The 25903-nt window shown below is 41.1% G+C and overlaps 1 protein-coding gene across 5 annotated transcripts in view; it reads left to right on the forward strand.

Annotated features, from left to right (window-relative positions):
• The window catches only part of LOC139760116 (terminal uridylyltransferase 7-like), a 303262-nt gene that overhangs the window by 36860 nt on the left and 240499 nt on the right, over nt 1-25903 (forward strand). For all 5 annotated transcript variants that reach the window (XM_071682971.1, XM_071682991.1, XM_071683010.1 and 2 more), the window contains 3 exons: nt 10638-10839; nt 11331-11404; nt 11936-12338. In XM_071682971.1, coding sequence (XP_071539072.1) covers nt 10663-10839; nt 11331-11404; nt 11936-12338 — 654 coding nt within the window. In that variant the 5' untranslated portion in view covers nt 10638-10662. The remainder of the gene's footprint in view (nt 1-10637; nt 10840-11330; nt 11405-11935; nt 12339-25903) is intronic.

Genomic DNA, 25903 nt, shown 5'->3' on the forward strand with positions numbered 1-25903 from the left:
CCATACTCAACTTGCTGCTATGCCGTTCCCCTACCATATCATTTCTTATATGATCAATCTTCCTTGCACCATATATTGTCCCCACACATTTTATTTTCAACACATCCACCATCTTCCATTATTTTTCATCTAAGGCCTATGCTTCACATCCATGCAACACTTCTGGGACTACTGCATCATTAAACATACTCATTTTTACCCTTGTAGATATTGAGCTCCCCAAATGTTCCCTGATGCACTTAGGACCTGTGCTCCCTCACCCACTCTGTGACTCACTTCAGCTCTTATGGTTGCATGTGCTGCCTTTTCCACTCCCAGGTCAGGTATTAAAAGACTCCACTTCCTCCAGATTCTTTCCATTCAAACTTAGACTTAAAGCAACGTGCCTCTTTCCCTTACCAACCTTATTAACGAAAATTTTGTTTACATAAACTCAACCTCCTCTGTTCACACACACTTCTAAACTTAAAAGGTCAGTGAAGTCCTATATGGTGAATGAGATTGCTGCTTCATGTATTTGTATCCATTTATCTATCTATCTATATATATATATATATATATATATATATATGTATATATATATATTTTTTTTTTTTTTTGCTTTGTCGCTGTCTCCCGCGTTTGCGAGGTAGCGCAAGGAAACAGACGAAAGAAATGGCCCAACCCACCCCCACACACATGCATATACATACGTCCACACACGCAAATATACATACCTACACAGCTTTCCATGGTTTACCCCAGACGCTTCACATGCCCTGATTCAATCCACTGACAGCACGTCAACCCCGGTATACCACATCGCTCCAATTCACTCTATTCCTTGCCCTCCTTTCACCCTCCTGCATGTTCAGGCCCCGATCACACAAAATCTTTTTCACTCCATCTTTCCACCTCCAATTTGGTCTCCCTCTTCTCCTCGTTCCCTCCACCTCCGACACATTTATCCTCTTGGTCAACCTTTCCTCACTCATTCTCTCCATGTGCCCAAACCATTTCAAAACACCCTCTTCTGCTCTCTCAACCACGCTCTTTTTATTTCCACACATCTCTCTTACCCTTACATTACTTACTCGATCAAACCACCTCACACCACACATTTTCCTCAAACATCTCATTTCCAGCACATCCATCCTCCTGCGCACCACTCTATCCATAGCCCACGCCTCGCAACCATACAACATTGTTGGGACCACTATTCCTTCAAACATACCCATTTTTGCTTTCCGAGATAATGTTCTCGACTTCCACACATTCTTCAAGGCTCCCAGAATTTTCGCCCCCTCCCTCACTCTATGATCCACTTCCGCTTCCATGGTTCCATCCGCTGCCAGATCCACTCCCAGATATCTAAAACACTTTACTTCCTCCAGATTTTCTCCATTCAAACTCACCTCCCAATTGACTTGACCCTCAACCCTACTGTACCTAATAACCTTGCTCTTATTCACATTTACTCTTAACTTTCTTCTTTCACACACTTTACCAAACTCAGTCACCAGCTTCTGCAGTTTCTCACATGAATCAGCCACCAGCGCTGTATCATCAGCGAACAACTACTGACTCACTTCCCAAGTTCTCTCATCCCCAACAGACTTCATACTTGCCCCTCTTTCCAAAACTCTTGCATTCACCTCCCTAACAACCCCATCCATAAACAAATTAAACAACCATGGAGAAATCACACACCCCTGCTGCAAACCTACATTCACTGAGAACCAATCACTTTCCTCTCTTCCTACACGTACACATGCCATACATCCTCGATAAAAACTTTTCACTGCTTCTAACAACTTGCCTCCCACACCATATATTCTTAATACCTTCCACAGAGCATCTCTATCAACTCTATCATATGCCTTCTCCAGATCCATAAATGCTACATACAAATCCATTTGCTTTTCTAAGTATTTCTCACATACATTCTTCAAAGCAAACACCTGATCCACACATCCTCTACCACTTCTGAAACCACACTGCTCTTCCCCAATCTGATGCTCTGTACATGCCTTCACCCTCTCAATCAATACCCTCCCATATAATTTACCAGGAATACTCAACAAACTTATACCTCTGTAATTTGAGCACTCACTCTTATCCCCTTTGCATTTGTACAATGGCACTATGCACGCATTCCGCCAATCCTCAGGCACCTCATCATGAGTCATACATACATTAAATAACCTTACCAAACAGTCAACAATACAGTCACCCCCTTTTTTAATAAATTCCACTGCAATACCATCCAAACCTTCTGCCTTGCCGGCTTTCATATATATATATATATATATATATATATATATCTCTGATGCCCATTCCCTCTGAGAACTCCCATCAAGGGGTGGTCATGGCAAAAGAATTTCCAATTATCCCTGTCCTTACTTGCCTCCCTCGCATATGCCATTCCACGCATTCTTCCTTTGTTTCTCTCCCTCCACCATATTGGCCCATGTCACAGGTGGTCTTCAATTAGCACCAACCCATTTGATTGTACTGTTATACATTCGCCTTGTAAACTCCCAGTTTTGCATTCTTTCCACATGCCCAAACCACCTCAAAGTAGTATGTTTCACCCATTCTACCACTCCACAATTCATTCCCTTTGCATTTCTTGCCATACCACATCTCTTATATACCCTTTCATTTCTTTCTTCATTCCATCTAGTCACACCACATGCTCTTCTCAAATAGTGTATTTCCACAGCCAAGCTTCTTAACCTCTAACCTCTGTGCCTCATTCTATGTCCATGTTTTGGCTGCATTGGCCAGGGTTGGGAGGACTTTGCTGTCCCTTATTCCTCTCTTCACTTCCATACGTACACCTCTACCCTTCATTGTTCTATTAAGGGACCCAATGACTCTTCTACCCTGTACTGCTCTCTCCCTTATCTCTCTTATATCACCATACCTAACCAAGACAGCTCCCAGATACTTAAATTCTCTCACTTCTCCCAGTCTTTTTCACCCCATATCCACAGCAAAATTCAGGACTTTCTTCCTTCACTATATATGGTTTTACAAAGTCTATACTTTCACTCCATTTCCTTTCAAATGCTACTTTACTTTTACTTGAATTTACCTTCAATCTCCTCCAGTTACCACATCATAAAACACACAGCCTTCTGCAACTCTCTTCACTCTCTCACAAATGCACAAACAACACAGTATCATCCACAAACAGGCTTGCCACTAGACACCATATCTCTGTCACACTCCATCCCCCTACCCCTTTTGCAACCCCTTTTCCTTAGTTTTACTTTCATCTTTCATCACTCCATCCACATATTCATAAAAAAGCCACGGTGACATCATACAGCCCTGCCTTGTATCCCAAAGCTCTCCATCCACTCTTACCCACGCATTTGCTCCTCTATAGAAGGCTTTTGCACCATCCAGCAGTTTTCCCATATACCATATATCCTTAACACATCCCACAAAGCATTCCATTCAACTTTGTCATATGCTTTCTCCAGATCCATAATAGCTGCATGCAATTTCTTTCCTTTTGCTAAATATTTTTCATAGTCATCTTTACAAAAATCATCCACACATCTCCCTTTCTTAAACTCCCCTTGCTCTTCATTTATTCTGCATTCACTCACTTCCATCATTCTGTCTTTCTTCCATACAGTTTTCCTGATTTACTTAACAGACCTATCTTCCTTTCACTTCCTCCTTTTGATTCAGCAATTCCCCTTCGTTACTTCTCACATTAACACTGCCATTCTTACATCCACCTCTTTCCTTTTTCACCTCCTTTCAGTATAGTTTCTCATCATCCCAAAACTTTTTGCTTAACTTCAAAAGTCTTCCTTTACTCTTTCTTTACTTTCCTCTATCAGATTCTTAATATTCTGCTTAGATATTGTGTTGTCTTCCCCCCTCCTCCTTTGCTGAACTTCCACTGGTACATTCCTATTGAGCAGTCTCCCGTATGCCTTTTTTTTTTTCTCTTCCACAGCATTTTTGATATATCCACCATGCATTGCTCTTTTTATTCCTGTATCTCGCTAGCTTTTATCCAACTGCAGATTCTACATCCTCTACTAGTATTTATCTAAACATTTTAAACACCTCATTCACACATTACTGCATTCCTACATTCACTGCACTTCCATCTAAGCTTTCAGTTACCTTCCTTTCATACTCCCTGTATTTTTCCTGATTCCTTCTGCTCGCTTGCCAACACTTTTACCTCCCCATTCTTCTTTACACCATATCTTCACTTCTCCCTGATCCTCATCCCCACAAGAACTGTAGAATGGTCAGAGTCTCCAACAAATCCTCTCACAACTCTAGCAACCAGCACAGCCTTTCTGAATCTTTCATCCACTGCCACATAGTCAGTCAAAGCCTTTTGCTCCTCTCTTCCATCATTCCTCATCCATGTATATCTATGAATCATCTTGTGCTGAATAAAGGTGTTCACAAGGAATAAACCCCTCAGCAAAAGTATCCACAAGATGGCTTCCATTCTCATTTACTCTAGGCACTCCCCATTTACCAACTGTGACCAATTCTTTCACATTCATATCACTCAGTACAACCACTTTTCTCTCATTTTCAAGACAGTTTATACAGTCATTCAAATTCCTCCAGAAAAGCTTCATTTCATCCATACCTCATAACAGTCTTCATATTTGCAGGCACATGCATATTCACATGCCCATGCATATTCACATGCCCATGCATATTTCACAGTCCCAATCTTTCCTTTCACGCACACTGTTCGTGATCCATGCCATCCATGCTCTGTATCACCCATCCATACTCTTGGGTGATAGCAGAATTGCCCAACCTTCTTTTCCTCTTCCCCGATAATTTTCACTCATTCCCGTCCATACCACATCTTCCATGCTCTCCCATAACTTGCATTCATCATTTCCATTTTCATTCCTCATACCTTGCCCGAGGATATGAGTTTCCCCAATCCTTAGGTTATCCTCGCTCCACTTTTAAATCTCTCTCCAATCTCCCTCCTTTTATTCTCTCTAGTCATCCCATTTACATTCAGTGCCATCACCCTCAGTTGCTCGTTCCTTTTAACTTTTGGCATAACTGGTAGACTCGGTGCTGCTTCTTAGCCTTTTGTGTCTCACCCTTGACAGGTATTTGTACAAATGTAAATTTCATTTTGAAATCAGATCTTTAATACATGATATTTTTTCTAACAAGAGTGCCTGGTAGAACTGTGTGCAGCACTTCAGATTGTGAAATATTTTATTGTGAACCACTGCAATATGCAATTTTGATATTTGTGGTACACTCTGTGTGTAAGTTTTCATATATTCAAATAGATATCTCCATGATTTCTTTTACCAACTAGACCATGATTTTTAAAACAAAATGATATACAACTTGACCAGATGAGAGACACATTATTTACATCTGCTACATGCCCTTTAACTTATGCTACTCTGCTGCTCGGTGTGTGAGGTACTCCAGTAGTGCTTGCAGGCATATGTATTGAGATGTTTGTATACATGCTTTTATTTTAAGCATATATGATTATGAAGGGTTTTCATTACTTTTTTTATGTTGAAGGCTCCAGTCACAGTCAAAAGTCCACATCAAGGTCAGGCCATAATTGAAATAAAGAGAGAATTATTTTGTAAGAGTGTCACAGCTTAAAAGAAGAATATATAATGCAAGGGTGCAGATCTTAAACAGGCCTCCTTGATATGTTCATATAAACTGATCAGTGTATTACCAAAATTATTGCTCTAGTATCTTGTAGTAGTGTGTGGAATGCTACTGCAATCATTAACAGCTGTATATTTTGCCATGAGACAAGGATAGCTGATTCAAGATTGAAACTTGATATGCAATGTGGAGGGGTTAAGGGTTTGCAGATTAAAGTTAGAATCATTTTCTTAGTATCAATCATATGATGGAAATTCACAAACCTGGAGTTGTGTCATACTGTTCAGTTGCTAATCTATATTTGTTGATGACACTGTGTCAGACAGTTGTGGTTTCAAGAACTTTATTATGGTGTGTGTAGACAAATCCAGTTGCTTCGGTAAGGTAAATGTGTCTTGGTAAACTTTGTGTCTTGTGCCATTATTTGGACAGTTTAACACTTGTGTATGGGTGATGCAACATGCATCCTTCAGAATGTTTATGCTGGCACTCCTTGGATGCAACATGCATCTGTATCTTTCATAGATAACAAAAAAGAAAAAAATATGGGTCTGTAGGTATTTTTAATAGATTGAAGTGTGCATCTTCCTTTTGCAGAGGATGAATTTTTGAAAGAATAGGTAAAAGAAATATTCTGTTGTACCAGAAAGTGTGAAATTGAAGATATCCATAGATATGGTAGCTGTCAGAAGGGAGGCAAATAGCAAAAGTATGCTTGGAATGGTATATGCAAGGGGGGCATGTATGGATAGAGGTAAGTGGAAATTCTTTGCCATGGCCACCCCATTGATGGGAGTTCCCAGAGGGAACTGCCAATAAATTCATTTCATATTAGTTAGGTTGGTATAAGATTTACACTTGTTTTTGATAGTTCAATTACTTATGAAGAAAAGCATGTAAGAAATGATTAAGACCAAAAACAATGTCACAGGTGATAGTTTTGTACTAGCAGTAGTACGCATCTCAGAAAACTCAGCAATGGTGAATTTCATGTGGTATATAGAGACTTCTTATAATGGAGAAGATGCTATCTCGAAGAACTTCAGTTAAGTGAAAAATCTGAAAAAAGTGGTAGCTTTAGGATGGTGCTTATGTAGATATGTTCCTGATCCCACTGCAGGTATTATTTTGTTTTGCTGATGAAGACATTGTTGGTACAAGTACATGAAACTAAATTTATTTGGTATTCACCATTTTGTCAGAGCTTAGAGTGTAGTTGACCAATGCTGTCATGCTCTGATATTGTGTCTACACCTTCTTGGCTTTCTCCTGTGGCTTATTCCCTGCAGAATGAATTTGTTGCAAAATAGGATGTGGTGGACTGGCTGGTTCTTTTTATCATGTCATTGTTATCAGGTACTGTTTTAATGGTAGAGGAAGCTAATCTGAGCAGCTGACCCCTATGTGCCTGATGCTCTCCTGTTTTAACCTTGCATATCACTTTCAACAAGTCCATGTTAATCACTTTCTTGGGCGCCTTCAATGATTGATTCACCTATACTCACTTACAGATCGCTTTCCAGACATGTTAGGTTTAAATGTTCTCTGAATGCAAATAGGTGATAGCCAAAGACTGCAACTGGACTGAACTGACATGAATACTGGTAGGCTGTACACAGTTGGCTTAGAGAATATAAACAAAGATTATGGCAGATGTATTCATTAGTTCTTTTTCTGCATGGCTGACTGTTTGTGCCCCATTCACCATGGGGCACCTGGAGGGCTCACCCCCTCATGTGAAACTGTTAGTTTTTTATAATTTCTGCTTGTAATCCTCATATACACAGTGTATATAATCTGCATTAAACTACTCATCTCAGTAGACTGAAAACTGTACTTTTACATTGAACAGAAAGCTATATTATGGGACACTCAGTCACAACAGTTAATGTTTATCCATATATTTTTGATACATAGGTGTGTGAAAGGGGATAAGAGTGAGTGCTCAAATTACAGAGGTATAAGTTTGTTGAGTATTCCTGGTAAATTATATGGGAGGGTATTGATTGAGAGGGTGAAGGCATGTACAGAGCATCAGATCGGGGAAGAGCAGTGTGGTTTCAGAAGTGGTAGAGGATGTGTGGATCAGGTGTTTGCTTTGAAGAATGTATGTGAGAAATACTTAGAAAAGCAAATGGATTTGTATGTAGCATTTATGGATCTGGAGAAGGCATATGATAGAGTTGATAGAGATGCTCTGTGGAAGGTATTAAGAATATATGGTGTGGGAGGAAAGTTGTTAGAAGCAGTGAAAAGTTTTTATCGAGGATGTAAGGCATGTGTACGTGTAGGAAGAGAGGAAAGTGATTGGTTCTCAGTGAATGTAGGTTTGCGGCAGGGGTGTGTGATGTCTCCATGGTTGTTTAATTTGTTTATGGATAGGGTTGTTAGGGACGTAAATGCAAGAGTTTTGGAAAGAGGGGCAAGTATGAAGTCTGTTGGGGATGAGAGAGCTTGGGAAGTGAGTCAGTTGTTGTTCGCTGATGATACAGCGCTGGTGGCTGATTCATGTGAGAAACTGCAGAAGCTGGTGACTGAGTTTGGTAAAGTGTGTGAAAGAAGAAAGTTAAGAGTAAATGTGAATAAGAGCAAGGTTATTAGGTACAGTAGGGTTGAGGGTCAAGTCAATTGGGGGGTGAGTTTGAATGGAGAAAAACTGGAGGAAGTGAAGTGTTTAAGATATCTGGGAGTGGATCTGGCAGCGGATGGAACCATGGAAGCGGAAGTGGATCATAGGGTGGGGGAGGGGGCGAAAATTCTGGGGGCCTTGAAGAATGTGTGGAAATCGAGAACATTATCTCGGAAAGCAAAAATGGGTATGTTTGAAGGAATAGTGGTTCCAACAATGTTGTATGGTTGTGAGGCGTGGGCTATGGATAGAGTTGTGCGCAGGAGGATGGATGTGCTGGAAATGAGATGTTTGAGGACAATGTGTGGTGTGAGGTGGTTTGATCGAGTGAGTAACGTAAGGGTAAGAGAGATGTGTGGAAATAAAAAGAGCGTGGTTGAGAGAGCAGAAGAGGGTGTTTTGAAGTGGTTTGGGCGCATGGAGAGAATGAGTGAGGAAAGATTGACCAAGAGGATATATGTGTCGGAGGTGGAGGGAACGAGGAGAAGAGGGAGACCAAATTGGAGGTGGAAAGATGGAGTGAAAAAGATTTTGTGTGATCGGGGCCTGAACATGCAGGAGGGTGAAAGGAGGGCAAGGAATAGAGTGAATTGGAGCGATGTGGTATACCGGGGTTGACGTGCTGTCAGTGGATTGAATCAAGGCATGTGAAGCGTCTGGGGTAAACCATGGAAAGCTGTGTAGGTATGTATATTTGCGTGTGTGGACCTATGTATATACATGTGTATGGGGGGGGTTGGGCCATTTCTTTCGTCTGTTTCCTTGCGCTACCTCGCAAACGCGGGAGAGAGCGACAAAGTATAATAAAATAAAAAAAAAAAAGGTGTGTGAAAGAAGAAAGTTGAGAGTAAATGTGAATAAGAGCAAGGTTATTAGGTACAGTAGGGTTGAGGGTCAAGTCAATTGGGAGGTAAGTTTGAATGGAGAAAAACTGGAGGAAGTGAAGTGTTTTAGATATCTGGGAGTGGATTTGGCAGCGGATGGAACCATGGAAGCGGAAGTGAATCATAGGGTGGGGGAGGGGGCGAAAATTCTGGGAGCCTTGAAGAATGTGTGGAAGTCGAGAACATTATCTTGGAAAGCAAAAATGGGTATGTTTGAGGGAATAGTGGTTCCAACAATGTTGTATGGTTGTGAGGCGTGGGCTAAGGATAAGAGTTGTGTGGAGGAGGGTGGATGGGCTGGAAATGAGATGTTTGTGGACAATATGTGGTGTGAGGTGGTTTGATCGAGTAAGTAATGTAAGGGTAAGAGAGATGTGTGGTAATAAAAAGAGTGTGGTTGAGAGAGCAGAAGAGGGTGTTTTGAAATGGTTTGGCCACATGGAGAGAATGAGTGAGGAAAGATTGACCAAGAGGATATATGTGTCAGGGATGGAGGGAACGAGAAGTGGGAGACCAAATTGGAGGTGGAAAGACGGAGTGAAAAAGATTTTGTGTGATCGGGGCCTGAACATTCAGGAGGGTGAAAGGCGTGCAAGGAATAGAGTGAATTGGAACGATGTGGTATACTGGGGTCGACGTGCTGTCAATGGATTGAACCAGGGCATGTGAAGCATGTGAGGTAAACCATGGAAAGTTGTGTGGGGCCTGGATGTGGAAAGGGAGCTGTGGTTTCGGTGCATTATTACATGACAACTAGAGACTGAGTGTGAACGAATGTAGCCTTTGTTGTCTTTTCCTAGCGCTACCTCGCACACATCAGGGGGGAGGGGGTTGTTATTTAATGCGTGGCGAGGTGGCGATGGGAATGAATAAAGGCAGACAGTATGAATTATGTACTTGTGTATATATGTATATGTCCGTGTGTGTGTATATATATGTATACGTTGAGATGTATATGTATGTATGTTTGCGTGTGTGGACGTGTATGTATATACATGTGTATGTGGGTGGGTTGGGCTATTCTTTCGTCTGTTAACTTGTGCTACCTCACTAATGCAGGAGACAGTGACAAAACAAAATATATAAATAAAATGTAAGGTTGTAGAATATAAGGCCTCCATGGTTAGCTTTTGTTCTGGATAATCCAGGTTTTTCCATTTGATGAAAGGGTTTATATGCTCTGTCACTTTGCTATTTTACTTTGTATGAAAGTATGATTCCAAGTTTTCATATAGCTAACATAGATTGCAGTCTGTTGAATACCATTGAATTACCTACTTAATTTGTCTATCATAAGATATCTTAGTAAGTTTTGTCATTCGTTGTTGTGCCCCATTTGACAGTGATTGATTTAGTCTTGTGACAGTACAGGAGTTTTAAGGAGTATCACTACTGTTAGCTTATTCAGATAAACTTAATGCAGTGTGAATGATTTTTCTTAGCTTAGATTCTGTAGACATACCTATTTTTTGTGATTGCAGTAAGTGTGGCTTTTAATTTGTGACAATGGATGGCCCGACTGGGGGAGGAGTGGACTCCAGAGGGGGAGTCTGGCGAGGTGGAAGCTATGATGCAACAAACCAGATAAAGCAGCTATTAAGGATTCCAACAGAGGAACCAGGAAAATCTGTAGTGGATGCCGAGCCTCGCACTCCCCCACAGAATATTCCCGGGCATAGACAGGTATGCAGTTTTTTATACCTGCAAATGCTTTTATGCTTTTTTATATCCTTGATAGAAGGTTTTAGCTTACTTATCAAAAGTTTTGGAATTCTTGACAGTGTATATGGTGAATAGAAAGGACAGTAGATAGTGATACTTAGAAAATCTCTAAAGAAGAAATAAGGGAGTGATGCATATTTGAAAATAAAAAAGGGAAATTCACCATGGGATGCATTTGTTAGTAAGGTGGTATTCTTGGACAGAATTGACAAATCTGTAGATGACTTAACGAGTTTTTGCTAATAGGAATTTTTAAATGAAACGAAGAAAATACTGTAGTATTGGTAGAGATTATTGTGAAAATGTCATCTAAAAATATTTTGAATTTGTCCTGTTATTTTTCCCATAATTTCTAAAATGACATTAAAGATTCTTGATCATCATTTACTTTTCCTTTTGATGGTTGGCATTTCATTCGTTTAATTGGCTACAAAGCATTTACTTTTTTTTAGGGTCAGCTCATAAATGAGCGCTTTGAAAGATCTGGCAGTCCCTCCAGTAGACAGCAGCGCTGGGAACACCACAGGTAAAAGTGATTTTGAAGTTTGTTATAGAAGTTTGGCATCAGACTCATCTTGGAAAGGTTTCTTTAAATGAATTATGGAATTCGGTATTTTTAATTACAAATATTTTTCATCATCATCATTGCTTCTTTACATTTCTGTGTATCAAAGCCCAGTCTTAGACAGTGACTTTATTATCTTTTATTACCATTGGTACTTCTCAACATTTTTGTGTACCAAAACACTGTATTAAGATATCTTCACCTCATTTTTGCCTCACCACTTTGCTCTTGATCCTCTCACTGACCAGATCAAGAGTTGACACAAGTAATCTTTCTCAGTCATATTTATGTTCTACTTTTGTGCATTTGCATAGATTGTATCGTGTTTTCTTAAAATCTTTGCCTCAGAAAGCAGTCATATTTTCCATTATTTAGCTTGTCTTATACCCTTCAGCATGGTACAATTTTTGTATTTATGAATTATTTGTTTTAGTGTTTATGATACCATAGATAAGAAACTTCAAGTTTTAAAAGTTTGACTCAACTTGACAGATATCATGATGGAAGGCATCGAGTTGACAGTTTTGGGAGCCCTGGCAGAAATAATTCTAAACCAGGGAGTTATGATCAAAACCGAACTCCACCTCAGACATACCATGATATTAAGCAGCGTGCAGACAGTTACGGTAGTCCATCTAGAAGCAATCATAGACAAGGAAGTTATGACCGTGGCTATGGTGGCAGTCCACGAAATCACCACCAAATTCATCAGTACCAACAGCATAGAGGAGCACTTAAAGATCACAAAGATATGCGCATGAATGGGCCAAGACACTTAAACACCCCAATGAATTCTCAAGTGGCCTTAGTGTCAGACAGTGAAAGTCCAGAATTTCGACCTAGTCCTGAGGTATTAGCCGAACTGGAAGAACAGTTTTTGTTTCCTCTGAAGAAGGTAAGTGTTTTTAGGAACAGTGGAAGGGTTGTTAAAGAGTTTTATAAGAGAAATATGAGAGGAGGGTGAGCTTGGGATGAAGTGGAAGGATAGAGTGAGGAATTGCATGGTTTAGAAGGGTTTATGCTCTGAGTTTATATCAGTGTAAGGGTAAGGATGTATCCACCTCTCTTTCTTATGGTTGGATGCAGTGTTGTAGATCTAGGTTTAGGTTTTTAGAAGGGGGAGGGGGGAAGTCAGGGGTTAGAGGCTGACCAGATTATAAGAAGGGGTGTATCTTATGATGAAGAAGATGCAGAAGGACTGTGTTAAAGGACTTTAAGAATGTGAGGTCAATATTAATGTGGGTTAGAGTGCTTTGACATTATTGACTTTAGAAATTGAATCTTGGCTCTAAAGGATCTTGAGTGTAAGAGTAAGTGATATGGCAGTTGAGGGTATAAATTGGGGGATAATCCTTAGTGTAAACAATTATGGGGAAGAGCTTGAGTTCTTTTTCTGAAGGAGGAATGGTGATTGGGAATACTTAATTTAAGAAGGATGTACACAGAAGCAGATCCAGAAAGTGGTGTTGGGAGTCACTGGTCAGTATTTTATTTTGCTAGTTGATGGGTATGCAAAGGAAGTGTTGAATGTTATTGTGCTGATAACAGCAGCAGATAAAGATGTCTGATCATTTATTGGTGGTGGAGAGTTGAAGTTTGTAATGGTTTTAGGAAAGAGGAAATGATCTATCAGAAAGAAGTGATGCTAGAGAGTAAGCTCAGGAAAGGCATTTGTGCAGAGATACTAAAAGGGACTTAGAAAAGAATAGAATAATGTGAGAGAGATTGAGCAACCAGACTGGAAAGGACATGGAAGTTGGTAGGGAAGTACTACTTACAAGTGCAGGTGACGTGTGGCATGCATAAGATGGGATGTAGACATGATGGAATAGGTCGTTGATGGTTGAATGAGAAAGGTAGATTGCTAGGGAAAAAAGAAGAGGGAGGTTTATGGACAGATTCTGCAGGGAAGGCGTGTGAGTGACTAAGAGAGTACAAGAGAAAGCGCTAGGTCAACACAGTAGCTGGAAAAAAGGGCAAGTGAAATGTGGGCCGAGAGATTATTGGTGAACTTGAGAGAATAAGAAAATGGTTTGGAAGACTGTGAATATGTGACAAGAACAAGATTAAAAAATGGAGGTGTCAGAGAGGAGATTGGAATAGGAAGTAGAAATAGAAAAGAAGAGGAGGGGGGGGGGGAAGTGAGGGAGTGAGTATTTTGAGGGGCTTTTGAATAAGTGTGTTGATAGGTTGGTAGATATAGCATTTTATTGGATGAGGTAGTATGTGGAGTGAGTCATGGTAAATGTTGTGGTGAAAAGAGATAAAAAAGTTAATTTTTGCATAAGATGAAAAGTGACAGGAGTAGATGGGATTGTAGTTGGGTTTCTCTAAATGGCTGTTAGTCATTGAGTGGTTAGTGTACCTGCTTGGTATTTGTGTGATCCAAGATAGAGTACTTGAGGATTAGCAGAGTGCAGGTAATTTTTAATTTTTTTTAAGAATTTGATTGAAAAGTATCTGGAGAGAGAGTGTGAAGTTTTATGTGACAGACATGGCATGGGCAAAACAATCCCCAGTCATAGCCATTGCTGATAAGAAAATAGAGTAAAGGAAATTATTTGGGGAAAGCATATGATTGGTATGACAGAAAGCCCACACAGATGGTGCTTTGAATGTTTGGGGTAAGTGCAAAATTACTAAATCCAGTAAGAAATTTCTACTGTAAGTATGGCATGTGTACAGATGTGAAAGGAGGAAGATGGGTGGTTTCTGGGGATTTATGACACCCAGGCTCTTTGATCAGTTTATGGATAAGGTGATGAAGGAGTTAAATGACAAGTTCTTAGTGTCAGGTGTAGGTCTGCAATATGCTGGGAAGGTTTGGTGTGGGAATCACCTGTTTCCAGATGGCATAGTTGTGATAGCAGACTCTAGAGAGAAGCTTTAAAAGCTGGTGACTAGGTCTAGTAGTGTGTGTGAAAGGAGATAGTTGAGAGTCAACATGAACAAAAGTAAGGTAATGAGGTTCATTTGGTTGATATGGCATTTGATTTTAGTGTCAGTCAGAGTGGGAACGCTCTGGATGAAAGGAAGTGCTTTGGGTAAGTGGGAATAGATGTGACAATGGATTTAACTATGTTGGCTGAAATAAGTCATAGGATGGGTGAGGAGTATAAAGTCCTGGATTCATAAAGGAGCATGTCAGTTAGGGCAAGTATAGGTATTGTTGAAAGTATATTAATCCTGGCAGTATTGTATGGATGTGAGTTTCAGGCTCTGAGTCCAGAAGAAAGGAGGAGAATTGAGACTGGAATTCCTGAGGATGATATTTGGTGTGAGACATATTTATATGTGAGAGGCAAGCAATTCCCACCTCATATTTCCCACTTGTCCAAAATGGTTTTGAAGCAAACATATATATCAGTTTACATCTGTAAGCCAAGTTTCAGATATAATGTGAAATGTAACCCAAGGATGCTTTTATGAGGATCCATCAGTTCAGAGGCTGTGTTACCATCAGAATCAGAATCAAGGAAAGAGGGACTCCTAATGGAAGAAGAATTCCCTTGATGGGACTGGACTCCTCTCTTCTGTGTACACTATGAATGCCAGGGTTGCTTACAAACTTCATTCAGAGAGGAATTAAGACAAATCACATACTGAATATCTAGTAATGCAAGAAATGTGAACTCACAGAGAAGATCCAGTTTCTAGATAAGTGGATGGATGTGCATGAACAGAATCAAGGAATGAATGCCAAGTGCTTTGTGGTCCAGGATCACCTCCAAGGGGATTGTAGACCATATTATTTTTACTGTTACTTATGAAATACTACAAGTATAATGAAAGTGTGCAGAATATGGGAAGGCTTACAAAGGTAAAGAACAAATGCTCTGTTCTTAAAAAGAAGTAAAAAGTTAAATGAAAAAGTGAATCCTGGCTTCCAAAATGACTGTTAACTAGTGGTGTTTGAAAACACTGATGGTAGTTAGTATACAAACAAAAATATTATCTGACTGAAAAAAAAAGTCATGCACTTTCTAAATTACATAGCCTCAATACTTTAAAGATTAATCTTGAAGAATAATAGCAAATTCTATCTAGTAATGCAAGAAATGTGAACTCACAGAGAAGATCCAGTTTCTAGATAAGTGGATGGATGTGCATGAACAGAATCAAGGAATGAATGCCAAGTGCTTTGTGGTCCAGGATCACCTCCAAGGGGATTGTAGACCATATTATTTTTACTGTTACTTATGAAATACTACAAGTATAATGAAAGTGTGCAGAATATGGGAAGGCTTACAAAGGTAAAGAACAAATGCTCTGTTCTTAAAAAGAAGTAAAAAGTTAAATGAAAAAGTGAATCCTGGCTTCCAAAATGACTGTTAACTAGTGGTGTTTGAAAACACTGATGGTAGTTAGTATACAAACAAAAATATTATCTGACTGAAAAAAAAAGTCATGCACTTTCTAAATTACATAGCCTCAATACTTTAAAGATTAATCTTGAAGAATAATAGCAAATTCTATGACCTTCGTGGACAGATGGTAGAGACCAAAAGGAAAAGGGAGGGGTTGAAGAAAATGCCAGGACCTAGTAGTCCTCATAATTGGAAAACTAGTATTCAAGGAACACATGGACATCCCTAATGTAGAAGTTAGCATTCCTAACTGACATATTCATGGGCTGTCCAGGGATGAGCACATAGCTTGAAATCTAGGTCGCAATTGTTGTCCAACAGTCAAACTAGCTATTCATCTACCCCTAGATGTTGGCCGCAATAGAATGGGTACCTGGCTCAGACTATTTCTTGTGTGACGGAGTGGTGATGGGAATGGATGAAGGCAGCAAGTATGAATATGTACATGAGTTTATATGTATATGTCTGTGTATGTATATGTATTTATATGTGTGTGTAAGGGCATTTGAATGGAGAAAAACTGGAGGAAGTAAAGTGTTTTAGATATATGGGAGTGGATCTGGCAGTGGATGGAACCATGGAAGCGGAAGTGAATCATAGGGTAGGGGAGGGGGCGAAAATCCTGGGAGCCTTGAAGAATGTGTGGAAGTCGAGAACATTATCTTGGAAAGCAAGAATGGGTATGTTTGAAGGAATAGTGGTTCCAACAATGTTGTATGGTTGCGAGGCGTGGGCTATGGATAGAGTTGTGCGCAGGAGGATGGATGTGCTGGAAATGAGATGTTTGAGGACAATGTGTGGTGTGAGGTAGTTTGATTGAGTAAGTAATGTAAGGGTAAGAGAGATGTGTGGAAATAAAAAGAGTGTGGTTGAGAGAGCAGAAGAGGGTGTTTTGAAATGGTTTGGTCACATGGAGAGAATGAGTGAGGAAAGATTGACCAAGAGGATATATGTGTCGGAGGTGGAGGGAATGAGGAGAAGTGGGAGACCAAATTTGAGGTGGAAAGATGGATTGAAAAAGATTTTGAGTGATCGGGGCCTGAACATGCAGGAGGGTGAAAGGCGGGCAAGAAATAGAGTGAATTGGATCGATGTGGTATACCGGGGTTGACGTGCTGTCAGTGGATTGAATCAGGGCATGTGAAGCGTCTGGGGTAAACCATGGAAAGCTGTGTGGGGCCTGGATGTGGAAAGGGAGCTGTGGTTTCAGGCATTATTGCATGACAGCTAGAGACTGAGAGTGAATGAATGAGGCCTTTGTTGTCTTTTCCTAGCGCTACCCCGCACACATGAGAGGGGAGGGGGATGGTATTCCATGTGTGGTGAGGTGGTGATGGGAATGAATAAAGGCAGACAGTGTGAATTGTGTGCATGGGTATATATGTATGTGTCTGTGTGTGTATATATATGTGTACATTGTGATGTATAGGTATGTATATTTGCGTGTGTGGACGTGTGTGTATATACATGTGTATGGGGGTGGGTTGGGCCATTTCTTTCGTCTGTTTCCTTGGGCTACCTCGCAAACGCGGGAGACAGCGACAAAGCAAAATAAAAATGGAGAAAAACTGGAGGAAGTGAAGTGTTTTAGATATCTGGGAGTGGATCTGGCAGCGGATGGAACCATGGAAGCGGAAGTGGATCATAGGGTGGGGGAGGGGGCAAAAATCCTGGGGGCCTTGAAGAATGTGTGGAAGTCGAGAACATTATCTCGGAAAGCAAAAATGGGTATGTTTGAAGGAATAGTGGTTCCAACAATGTTGTATGGTTGCGAGGCGTGGGCTATGGATAGAGTTGTGCGCAGGAGGATGGATGTGCTGGAAATGAGATGTTTGAGGACAATGTGTGGTGTGAGGTGGTTTGATCGAGTGAGTAACGTAAGGGTAAGAGAGATGTGTGGAAATGAAAAAGAGCGTGGTTGAGAGAGCAGAAGAGGGTGTTTTGAAGTGGTTTGGGCACATGGAGAGGATGAGTGAGGAAAGATTGACCAAGAGGATATATGTGTCGGAGGTGGAGGGAACAAGGAGAAGAGGGAGACCAAATTGGAGGTGGAAAGATGGAGTGAAAAAGATTTTGTGTGATCGGGGCCTGAACATGCAGGAGGGTGAAAGGAGGGCAAGGAATAGAGTGAATTGGAGTGATGTGGTATACTGGGGTTGACGTGCTGTCAGTGGATTGAAGCAAGGCATGTGAAGCGTCTGGGGTAAACCATGGAAAGCTGTGTAGGTATGTATATTTGTGTGTGTGGACGTATGTATATACATGTGTATGGGGGGGGGGTTGGGCCATTTCTTTCGTCTGTTTCCTTGCGCTACCTCGCAAACGCGGGAGACAGCGACAAAGTATAATAAAAAATAAAAATATATATATATATATATATATATATATATATATATATATATATATATATATATATATATATATATGTATATATATATTTTCCCTAACCCTCTCACTTTGCACACCACCTCGACCCAAACACCCTATATCTGCCACTCTGTCATCAGACACATTCAACAAACCTTCAAAATACTCATTCCATCTCCTTCTCACATCACCACTACTTGTTATCACCTCCCCATTTACACTCTTCACTGAAGTTCCCATTTGCTCCCTTGTCTTACGCACCCTATTTACCTCCTTCCAGAACATCTTTTTATTCTCCCTAAAATTTACTGATAGTCTCTCACCCCAACTCTCATTTGCCCTTTTTTTCACCTCTTGCACCTTTCTCTTGACCTCCTGTCTCTTTCTTTTATACTTCTCCCACTCAATTGCATTTTTTCCCTGCAAAAATCGTCCAAATGCCTCTCTCTTCTCTTTCACTAATACTCTTACTTCTTCATCCCACCACTCACTACCCTTTCTAAACAGCCCACCTCCCACTCTTCTCATGCCACAAGCATCTTTCGCGCAATCCATCACTGATTCCCTAAATACATCCCATTCCTCCCCCACTCCCCTTACTTCCATTGTTCTCACCTTTTTCCATTCTGTACACAGTCTCTCCTGATACTTCCTCACACAGGTCTCCTTCCCAAGCTCACTTACTCTCACCACCTTCTTCACCCCAACATTCACTCTTCTTTTCTGAAAACCCATACTAATCTTCACCTTAGCCTCCACAAGATAATGATCAGACATCCCTCCAGTTGCACCTCTCAGCACATTGACATCCAAAAGTCTCTCTTTCGCACGCCTGTCAATTAACACGTAATCCAATAACGCTCTCTGGCCATCTCTCCTACTTACATAAGTATACTTATGTATATCTCGCTTTTTAAACCAGGTATTCCCAATCATCAGTCCTTTTTCAGCACATAAATCTACAAGCTCCTCACCATTTCCATTTACAACACTGAACACTGAAATGATTTGGTAAACAGAGAAGAGGTAGTAAAAGCTTTGCGGAAGATGAAAGCCGGCAAGGCAGCAGGTTTGGATGGTATTGCAGTGGAATTTATTAAAAAAGGGGGTGACTGTATTGTTGACTGGTTGGTAAGGTTATTTAATGTATGTATGACTCATGGTGAGGTGCCTGAGGATTGGCGGAATGCGTGCATAGTGCCATTGTACAAAGGCAAAGGGGATAAGAGTGAGTGCTCAAATTACAGAGGTATAAGTTTGTTGAGTATTCCTGGTAAATTATATGGGAGGGTATTGATTGAGAGGGTGAAGGCAGGTACAGAGCATCAGATTGGGGAAGAGCAGTGTGGTTTCAGAAGTGGTAGAGGATGTGTGGATCAGGTGTTTGCTTTGAAGAATGTATGTGAGAAATACTTAGAAAAGCAAATGGATTTGTATGTAGCATTTATGGATCTGGAGAAGGCATATGATAGAGTTGATAGAGATGCTCTGTGGAAGGTATTAAGAATATATGGTGTGGGAGGCAAGTTGTTAGAAGCAGTGAAAAGTTTTTATTGAGGATGTAAGGCATGTGTACATGTAGGAAGAGAGGAAAGTGATTGGTTCTCAGTGAATGTAGGTTTGCGGCAGGGGTGTGTGATGTCTCCATGGTTGTTTAATTTGTTTATGGATGGGGTTGTTAGGGAGGTAAATGCAAGAGTCTTGGAAAGAGGGGCAAGTATGAAGTCTGTTGGGGATGAGAGAGCTTGGGAAGTGAGTCAGTTGTTGTTCGCTGATGATACAGCGCTGGTGGCGGATTCATGTGAGAAACTGCAGAAGCTGGTGACTGAGTTTGGTAAAGTGTGTGGAAGAAGAAAGTTAAGAGTAAATGTGAATAAGAGCAAGGTTATTAGGTACAGTAGGGTTGAGGGTCAAGTCAATTGGGAGGTGAGTTTGAATGGAGAAAAACTGGAGGAAGTGAAGTGTTTTAGATATATGGGAGTGGATCTGTCAGCGGATGGAACCATGGAAGCGGAAGTGGATCATAGGATGGGGGAGGGGGCGAAAATTTTGGGAGCCTTGAAAAATGTGTGGAAGTCGAGAACATTATCTCGGAAAGCAAAAATGGGTATGTTTGAAGGAATAGTGGTTCCAACAATGTTGTATGGTTGCGAGGCGTGGGCTATGGATAGAGTTGTGCGCAGGAGGATGGAGGTGCTGGAAATGAGATGTTTGAGGACAATGTGTGGTGTGAGGTGGTTTGATCGAGTAAGTAACGTAAGGGTAAGAGAGATGTGTGGAAATAAAAAGAGCGTGGTTGAGAGAGCAGAAGAGGGTGTTTTGAAATGGTTTGGGCACATGGAGAGAATGAGTGAGGAAAGATTGACCAAGAGGATATATGTGTCGGAGGTGGAGGGAACGAGGAGAAGAGGGAGACCAAATTGGAGGTGGAAAGATGGAGTGAAAAGGATTTTGTGTGATTGGGGCCTGAACATGCAGGAGGGTGAAAGGAGGGCAAGGAATAGAGTGAATTGGAGCGATGTGGTATACAGGGGTTGACGTGCTGTCAGTGGATTGAATCAAGGCATGTGAAGTGTCCGGGGTAAACCATGGAAAGCTGTGTAGGTATGTATATTTGCGTGTGTGGACGTGTGTATGTACATGTGTATGGGGGGGTTGGGCCATTTCTTTCGTCTGTTTCCTTGCGCTACCTCGCAACCGCGGGAGACAGCGACGAGGTAAAAAAAAAAAAAAAAAATATATATATATATATTTGTTATCCCTGGGGATAGGGGATTAAGAATACTTCCCACGTATTCCCTGCATGTCGTAGAAGGGGACTAAAAGGGGAGGGAGCGGGGGGGCTGGAAATCCTCCCTCTCGTTTTTTTTTTTTTTTTAATTTTCCAAAAGAAGGAACAGAGGGGGCCAGGTGAGGATATTCCAAAAAAGGCCCAGTCCTCTGTTCTTAACGCTACCTCACTAACGCGGGAAATGGTGAATAGTTTAAAAGAAAAGAAAAATATATTTTTGTATATGAGTGGTTGGGCCATTCTTCGTCTGTTTCCTTACGCTACCTCAGTGATGCAGGAAACAGCGATTAAGTATAATAAGAAATAAAAAATATTTATTTATATTTATATTACTTTGTCACTGTCTCCCGCATTAGGGAGGTAGTGCAAGGAAACAGACCAAAGAATGGCCCAACCCACCCACATACACATGTATATACATACACGTTCACACGCGCACATATACATACCTATACATTTCAAGATATACATATATATACATACACAGACATATACATATATACACATGTACATAATTCATACTTGCTGCCTTTATTCATTCCCGTCGCCAACCCTCCACACATGAAATGACAACCCCATCCCCCCTTACGCGCATGAGGTAGCTCTAGGAAAAGACAACAAAGGCCACATTCGTTCACACTCAGTCTCTAGCTGTCATGTATAATGCACCGAAACCACAGCTCCCTTTCCACATGCAGGCCCCACAAAACTTTCCATGGTTTACCTCAGACGCTTCACATGCCCAGATTCAATCCATTGACAGCACGTCGACCCTGGTATACCACATCATTCCAATTCACTCTATTCCTTACTCGGCTTTCCCCCTACTGTATATTCTGGCCGTGATTGCTCAAAATCTTTTTCACTCCATCCTTCCACCACCAATTTGGTCTCCCACTTCTCCATGTTCCCTCCATCTCTGACACATATATTCCCTTTGTCAATCTTTCCTCACTCATTTTCTCCATGTGACCAAACCATTTCAATACACTCTCTTCTGCTCTCTCAACCACACTTTTTTTTTATTACCACACATCTCCCTTACCCTTTCATTACTTACTCGATCAAACAACCTTACACCACATATTGTCCTTAAACATCTCATTTCCAACACATCCACCCTCTGCACAACCTTATCTGTAGCCCCTGCCTCGCAACCATATAACATTGTTGGAACCACTATTCTTTCAAACATCCCCTTTTATGCTCTTCGAGATAATGTTCTCGCCTTCCACACATTCTTCAATGCTCCCAGAACCTCGCCACCTTCCCCACCCTGTGACTCACTTCCACTTCCATGGTTCCATCCACTGCTAAATCCACTCCCAGATATCTAAAACACTTCACCTCCTTCAATTTTTCTCCATTCAAACTTACATCCCAGTTGTCGTGTCCCTCAACCCTACTGAATGTAATAACCTTGCTCTTATTCACATTTACTCTCAGCTTTCTTCTTTCACACACTTTACCAAACTCAGTCACCAGCTTCTGCAGTTTCTCACCTGAATCAGCCACCAGTGATGTATCATTGGCGAACAACAACTGACTCACTTCCCAAGCCCTCTCACCCTCAACAGACTGCAGACTTGCCCCTCTTTCCAAAACTCTGGCATTCACCTCCCTAACAACTCCATCCATAAACAAATTTAACAACCATGGAGACATAATGCACCCCTGCCACAGACCGACATTCACTGGGAACCAGTTACTTTCCTCTCTTCCTACTCGAACACTTGCCTTACATCCTTAGTAAAAGCTTTTCACTGCTTCTAGCAACTTACCCCCCCACATCATATACTCTTAATACCTTCCACAAATATCTCTCTCAACTATATCATATGCCTTCTCCAGATCCTTAAATGCTACATACAAATCCATTTGCTTTTGTAAGTATTTCTCACATACATTCTTCAAAGCAAACACCTGATCCACACATCCTCTACCACTTCTGAAACCACACTGCTCTTCCCTAATCTGATGCTTTGTACATTCCTTTACCCTCTCAATCAATACCCTCCCATATGATTTCCCAGGAATACTCAGCAAACTTATACCTCTGTAATTTGAACACTCACCTTTATCCCTTTTGCCTTTGGACATTGGCACTATGCATGCATTCTGCCATTCCTCAGACACTTCCCCATGAACCATACATACATTGAATATCCTTACCAACCAGTCAACAACTCAGTCACCCCCCTTTTTTTTCATAAGTTCCACTGCAATACCATCCAAGCCCGCCTCCTTGCTGGCTTTCATCTTCCGCAGTGCTTTCACTACCTCTTCTCTGTTCACCGAACCATTCTCCCTGACCCTCTCAAAACTCTAGCAATTCCCTTCCTTACCACCCCATCCATAAGCAAATTAAGAACTATTGTAACATCACGCATTCTTGTTGCAGAGGAACCTTCATGTGGAACCATTCAGTCTCCTTTCTTCCAACTCATACACATGCCTTACACCCTTTATAAAAAAATCCTATGTTTCTAGCAGCTTACCTCCCACACCATAAATTCTTTAGAACTTCCTCAAAGCATCTCTGTCAGCCCTACCATATGCTTTCTACAGATGCATAAATGCATCATACAAATCCATGTGTTTCTCTTAAGTATTTCTGACACATTTTTTTTTTTTAAAGCCAATGCCTGGTCCACACATCCTCTACCACTTCTAAAACCACACTTCTCCCCAATCTGATGCTCTGTACCTGCCTTCACCTTCAGTCACTGCACTTCCATATAGCTTACTGGCTACAGTCAACAAACTTGTACCTCTGTAGTTTGAACATTCACGTTTATCCCTCTTCCTTCATACAATTGCACTATACCTTACCATGATCCATACATATATTGAAAATTCTCACCAGTCACCCCCTTTCTTGATACAGTCAACTGCAATACGATCCACTCCAGCTGCCTTACCACATTTCATCTTACAGAAGGTTTTCATCTTCTCATCCCTTTCACCAAAACACTCGATGACTCTCTCACTTTGCATACCACCATGACTGAAGCACTCTACATCAGCTACTCTATCATCAAACGCATTTAACTGTCCTTCAAAATACTCACTCCATCTCCACCTCACTTCATCACTACTTGTTCTCATTTTCCCTTTTACCCCCTTCATTGATGTTCCCTTTTGTTCTCTTGTTTTTCACACATTATCTCCTTCCAAAACATCTTATTCTCCCTTAGGTTTACTGATACTATCTTAACCCAGCTCTCATTTGTCCCCTTTTTTAACCCTTGGACCTTCCTCTTGACCTCCTGCTGCTTTCTCTTATACACCTCCCAATCATTTGCACTCTTTCCCTGTAAGTATCACCCAAATGGCTCTTTTCTCTTTCACTAGCAACTTTACATCTTCATCCTACCATTCATACCCTTTTTAATCTGCCCACCTCCCACTTTTTGTGTGCCACATGCATCTCTTGCACATGCCTTCTCTGTACCCCTAAATACCTTCCATTCCTCACCCACTTCCAAGGTGTCATTTAATGTCACCTTTTGCCATTCAACGTTTAATCTCTGCTGGTATTTCCTCACACAAGTCTCTTTTCCAAGCTTGCTTACTCTCACCACTCTCTTCTCTAACTTTTTTTCTCTTTATCGAAACCTCTATAGATCTTCACCCTCACCTCCATAAGATTGTTATCAGACATCCCACCAGCTGCCCCTTTTAGCACATTTACAACCAAAGGTCTTTTTTACATGCTTATCAATTTCTGTTAAATTTGGTAATGCCTGTAGACCATCTTTCTTACTCATATATATGTTTGAGTTTATCCATGTTTGAAACCAGGTATCCCTGATCATCGATCCTTTTTCAGCAATTTACTTATGGTATGCAAATAAGAACAAAGTTAAGATGATATTTTACTGGTTGGTAGAGTGGGAGAAGATAGAGGATGACCGATAGTTAGGTGGTAGGACAACATCAGGAACTACATATTAAATGGCCACATTACAAAAGGATTTTTCAGGTGTGCCAAGACAGTGATGTATGGATGAAGTTTTAGAAGTAGGTTGTACAATATTGACTGTGATTAATTAGCATGAAATAGAGTTTGGAATGAATGAATGAATACAAGAAAGGCACATCATTGTGTCTTGGGACTTTTTGGATGTAGGATATTGATTTTTTTTTTTCTTTGTCGCTGTCTCCCGCGTTTGCGAGGTAGTGCAAGGAAACAGACGAAAGAAATGGCCCAACCCACCCCCATACACATGTATATACATACGTCCACACATGCAAATATACATACCTACACAGCTTTCCATGGTTTACCCCAGACGCTTCACATGCCCTGATTCAATCCACTGACAGCACGTCAACCCCGGTATACCACATCGATCCAGTTCACTCTATTCCTTGCCCTCCTTTCACCCTCCTGCATGTTCAGGCCCCGATCACACAAAATCTTTTTCACTCCATCTTTCCACCTCCAATTTGGTCTCCCACTTCTCCTCGATCCCTCCACCTCCGACACATATATCCTCTTGGTCAATCTTTCCTCACTCATTCTCTCCATGTGCCCAAACCATTTCAAAACACCCTCTTCTGCTCTCTCAACCACGCTCTTTTTATTTCCACACATCTCTCTTACCCTTACGTTACTTACTCAATCAAACCACCTCACACCACATATTGTCCTCAAACATCTCATTTCCAGCACATCCATCCTCCTGCGCACAACTCTATCCATAGCCCAAGCCTCGCAACCGTACAACATTGTTGGAACCACTATTCCTTCAAACATACCCATTTTTGCTTTCCGAGATAATGTTCTCGACTTCCACATATTCTTCAAGGCTCCCAGAATTTTCGCCCCCTCCCCCACCCTATGATCCACTTCCACTTCCATGGTTCCATCCGCTGCCAGATCCACTCCCAGATATCTAAAACACTTCACTTCCTCCAGTTTTTCTCCAT

This window comes from Panulirus ornatus, chromosome 3 (assembly GCF_036320965.1).
Source record: "Panulirus ornatus isolate Po-2019 chromosome 3, ASM3632096v1, whole genome shotgun sequence".
Taxonomy (NCBI): domain Eukaryota; kingdom Metazoa; phylum Arthropoda; class Malacostraca; order Decapoda; family Palinuridae; genus Panulirus; species Panulirus ornatus.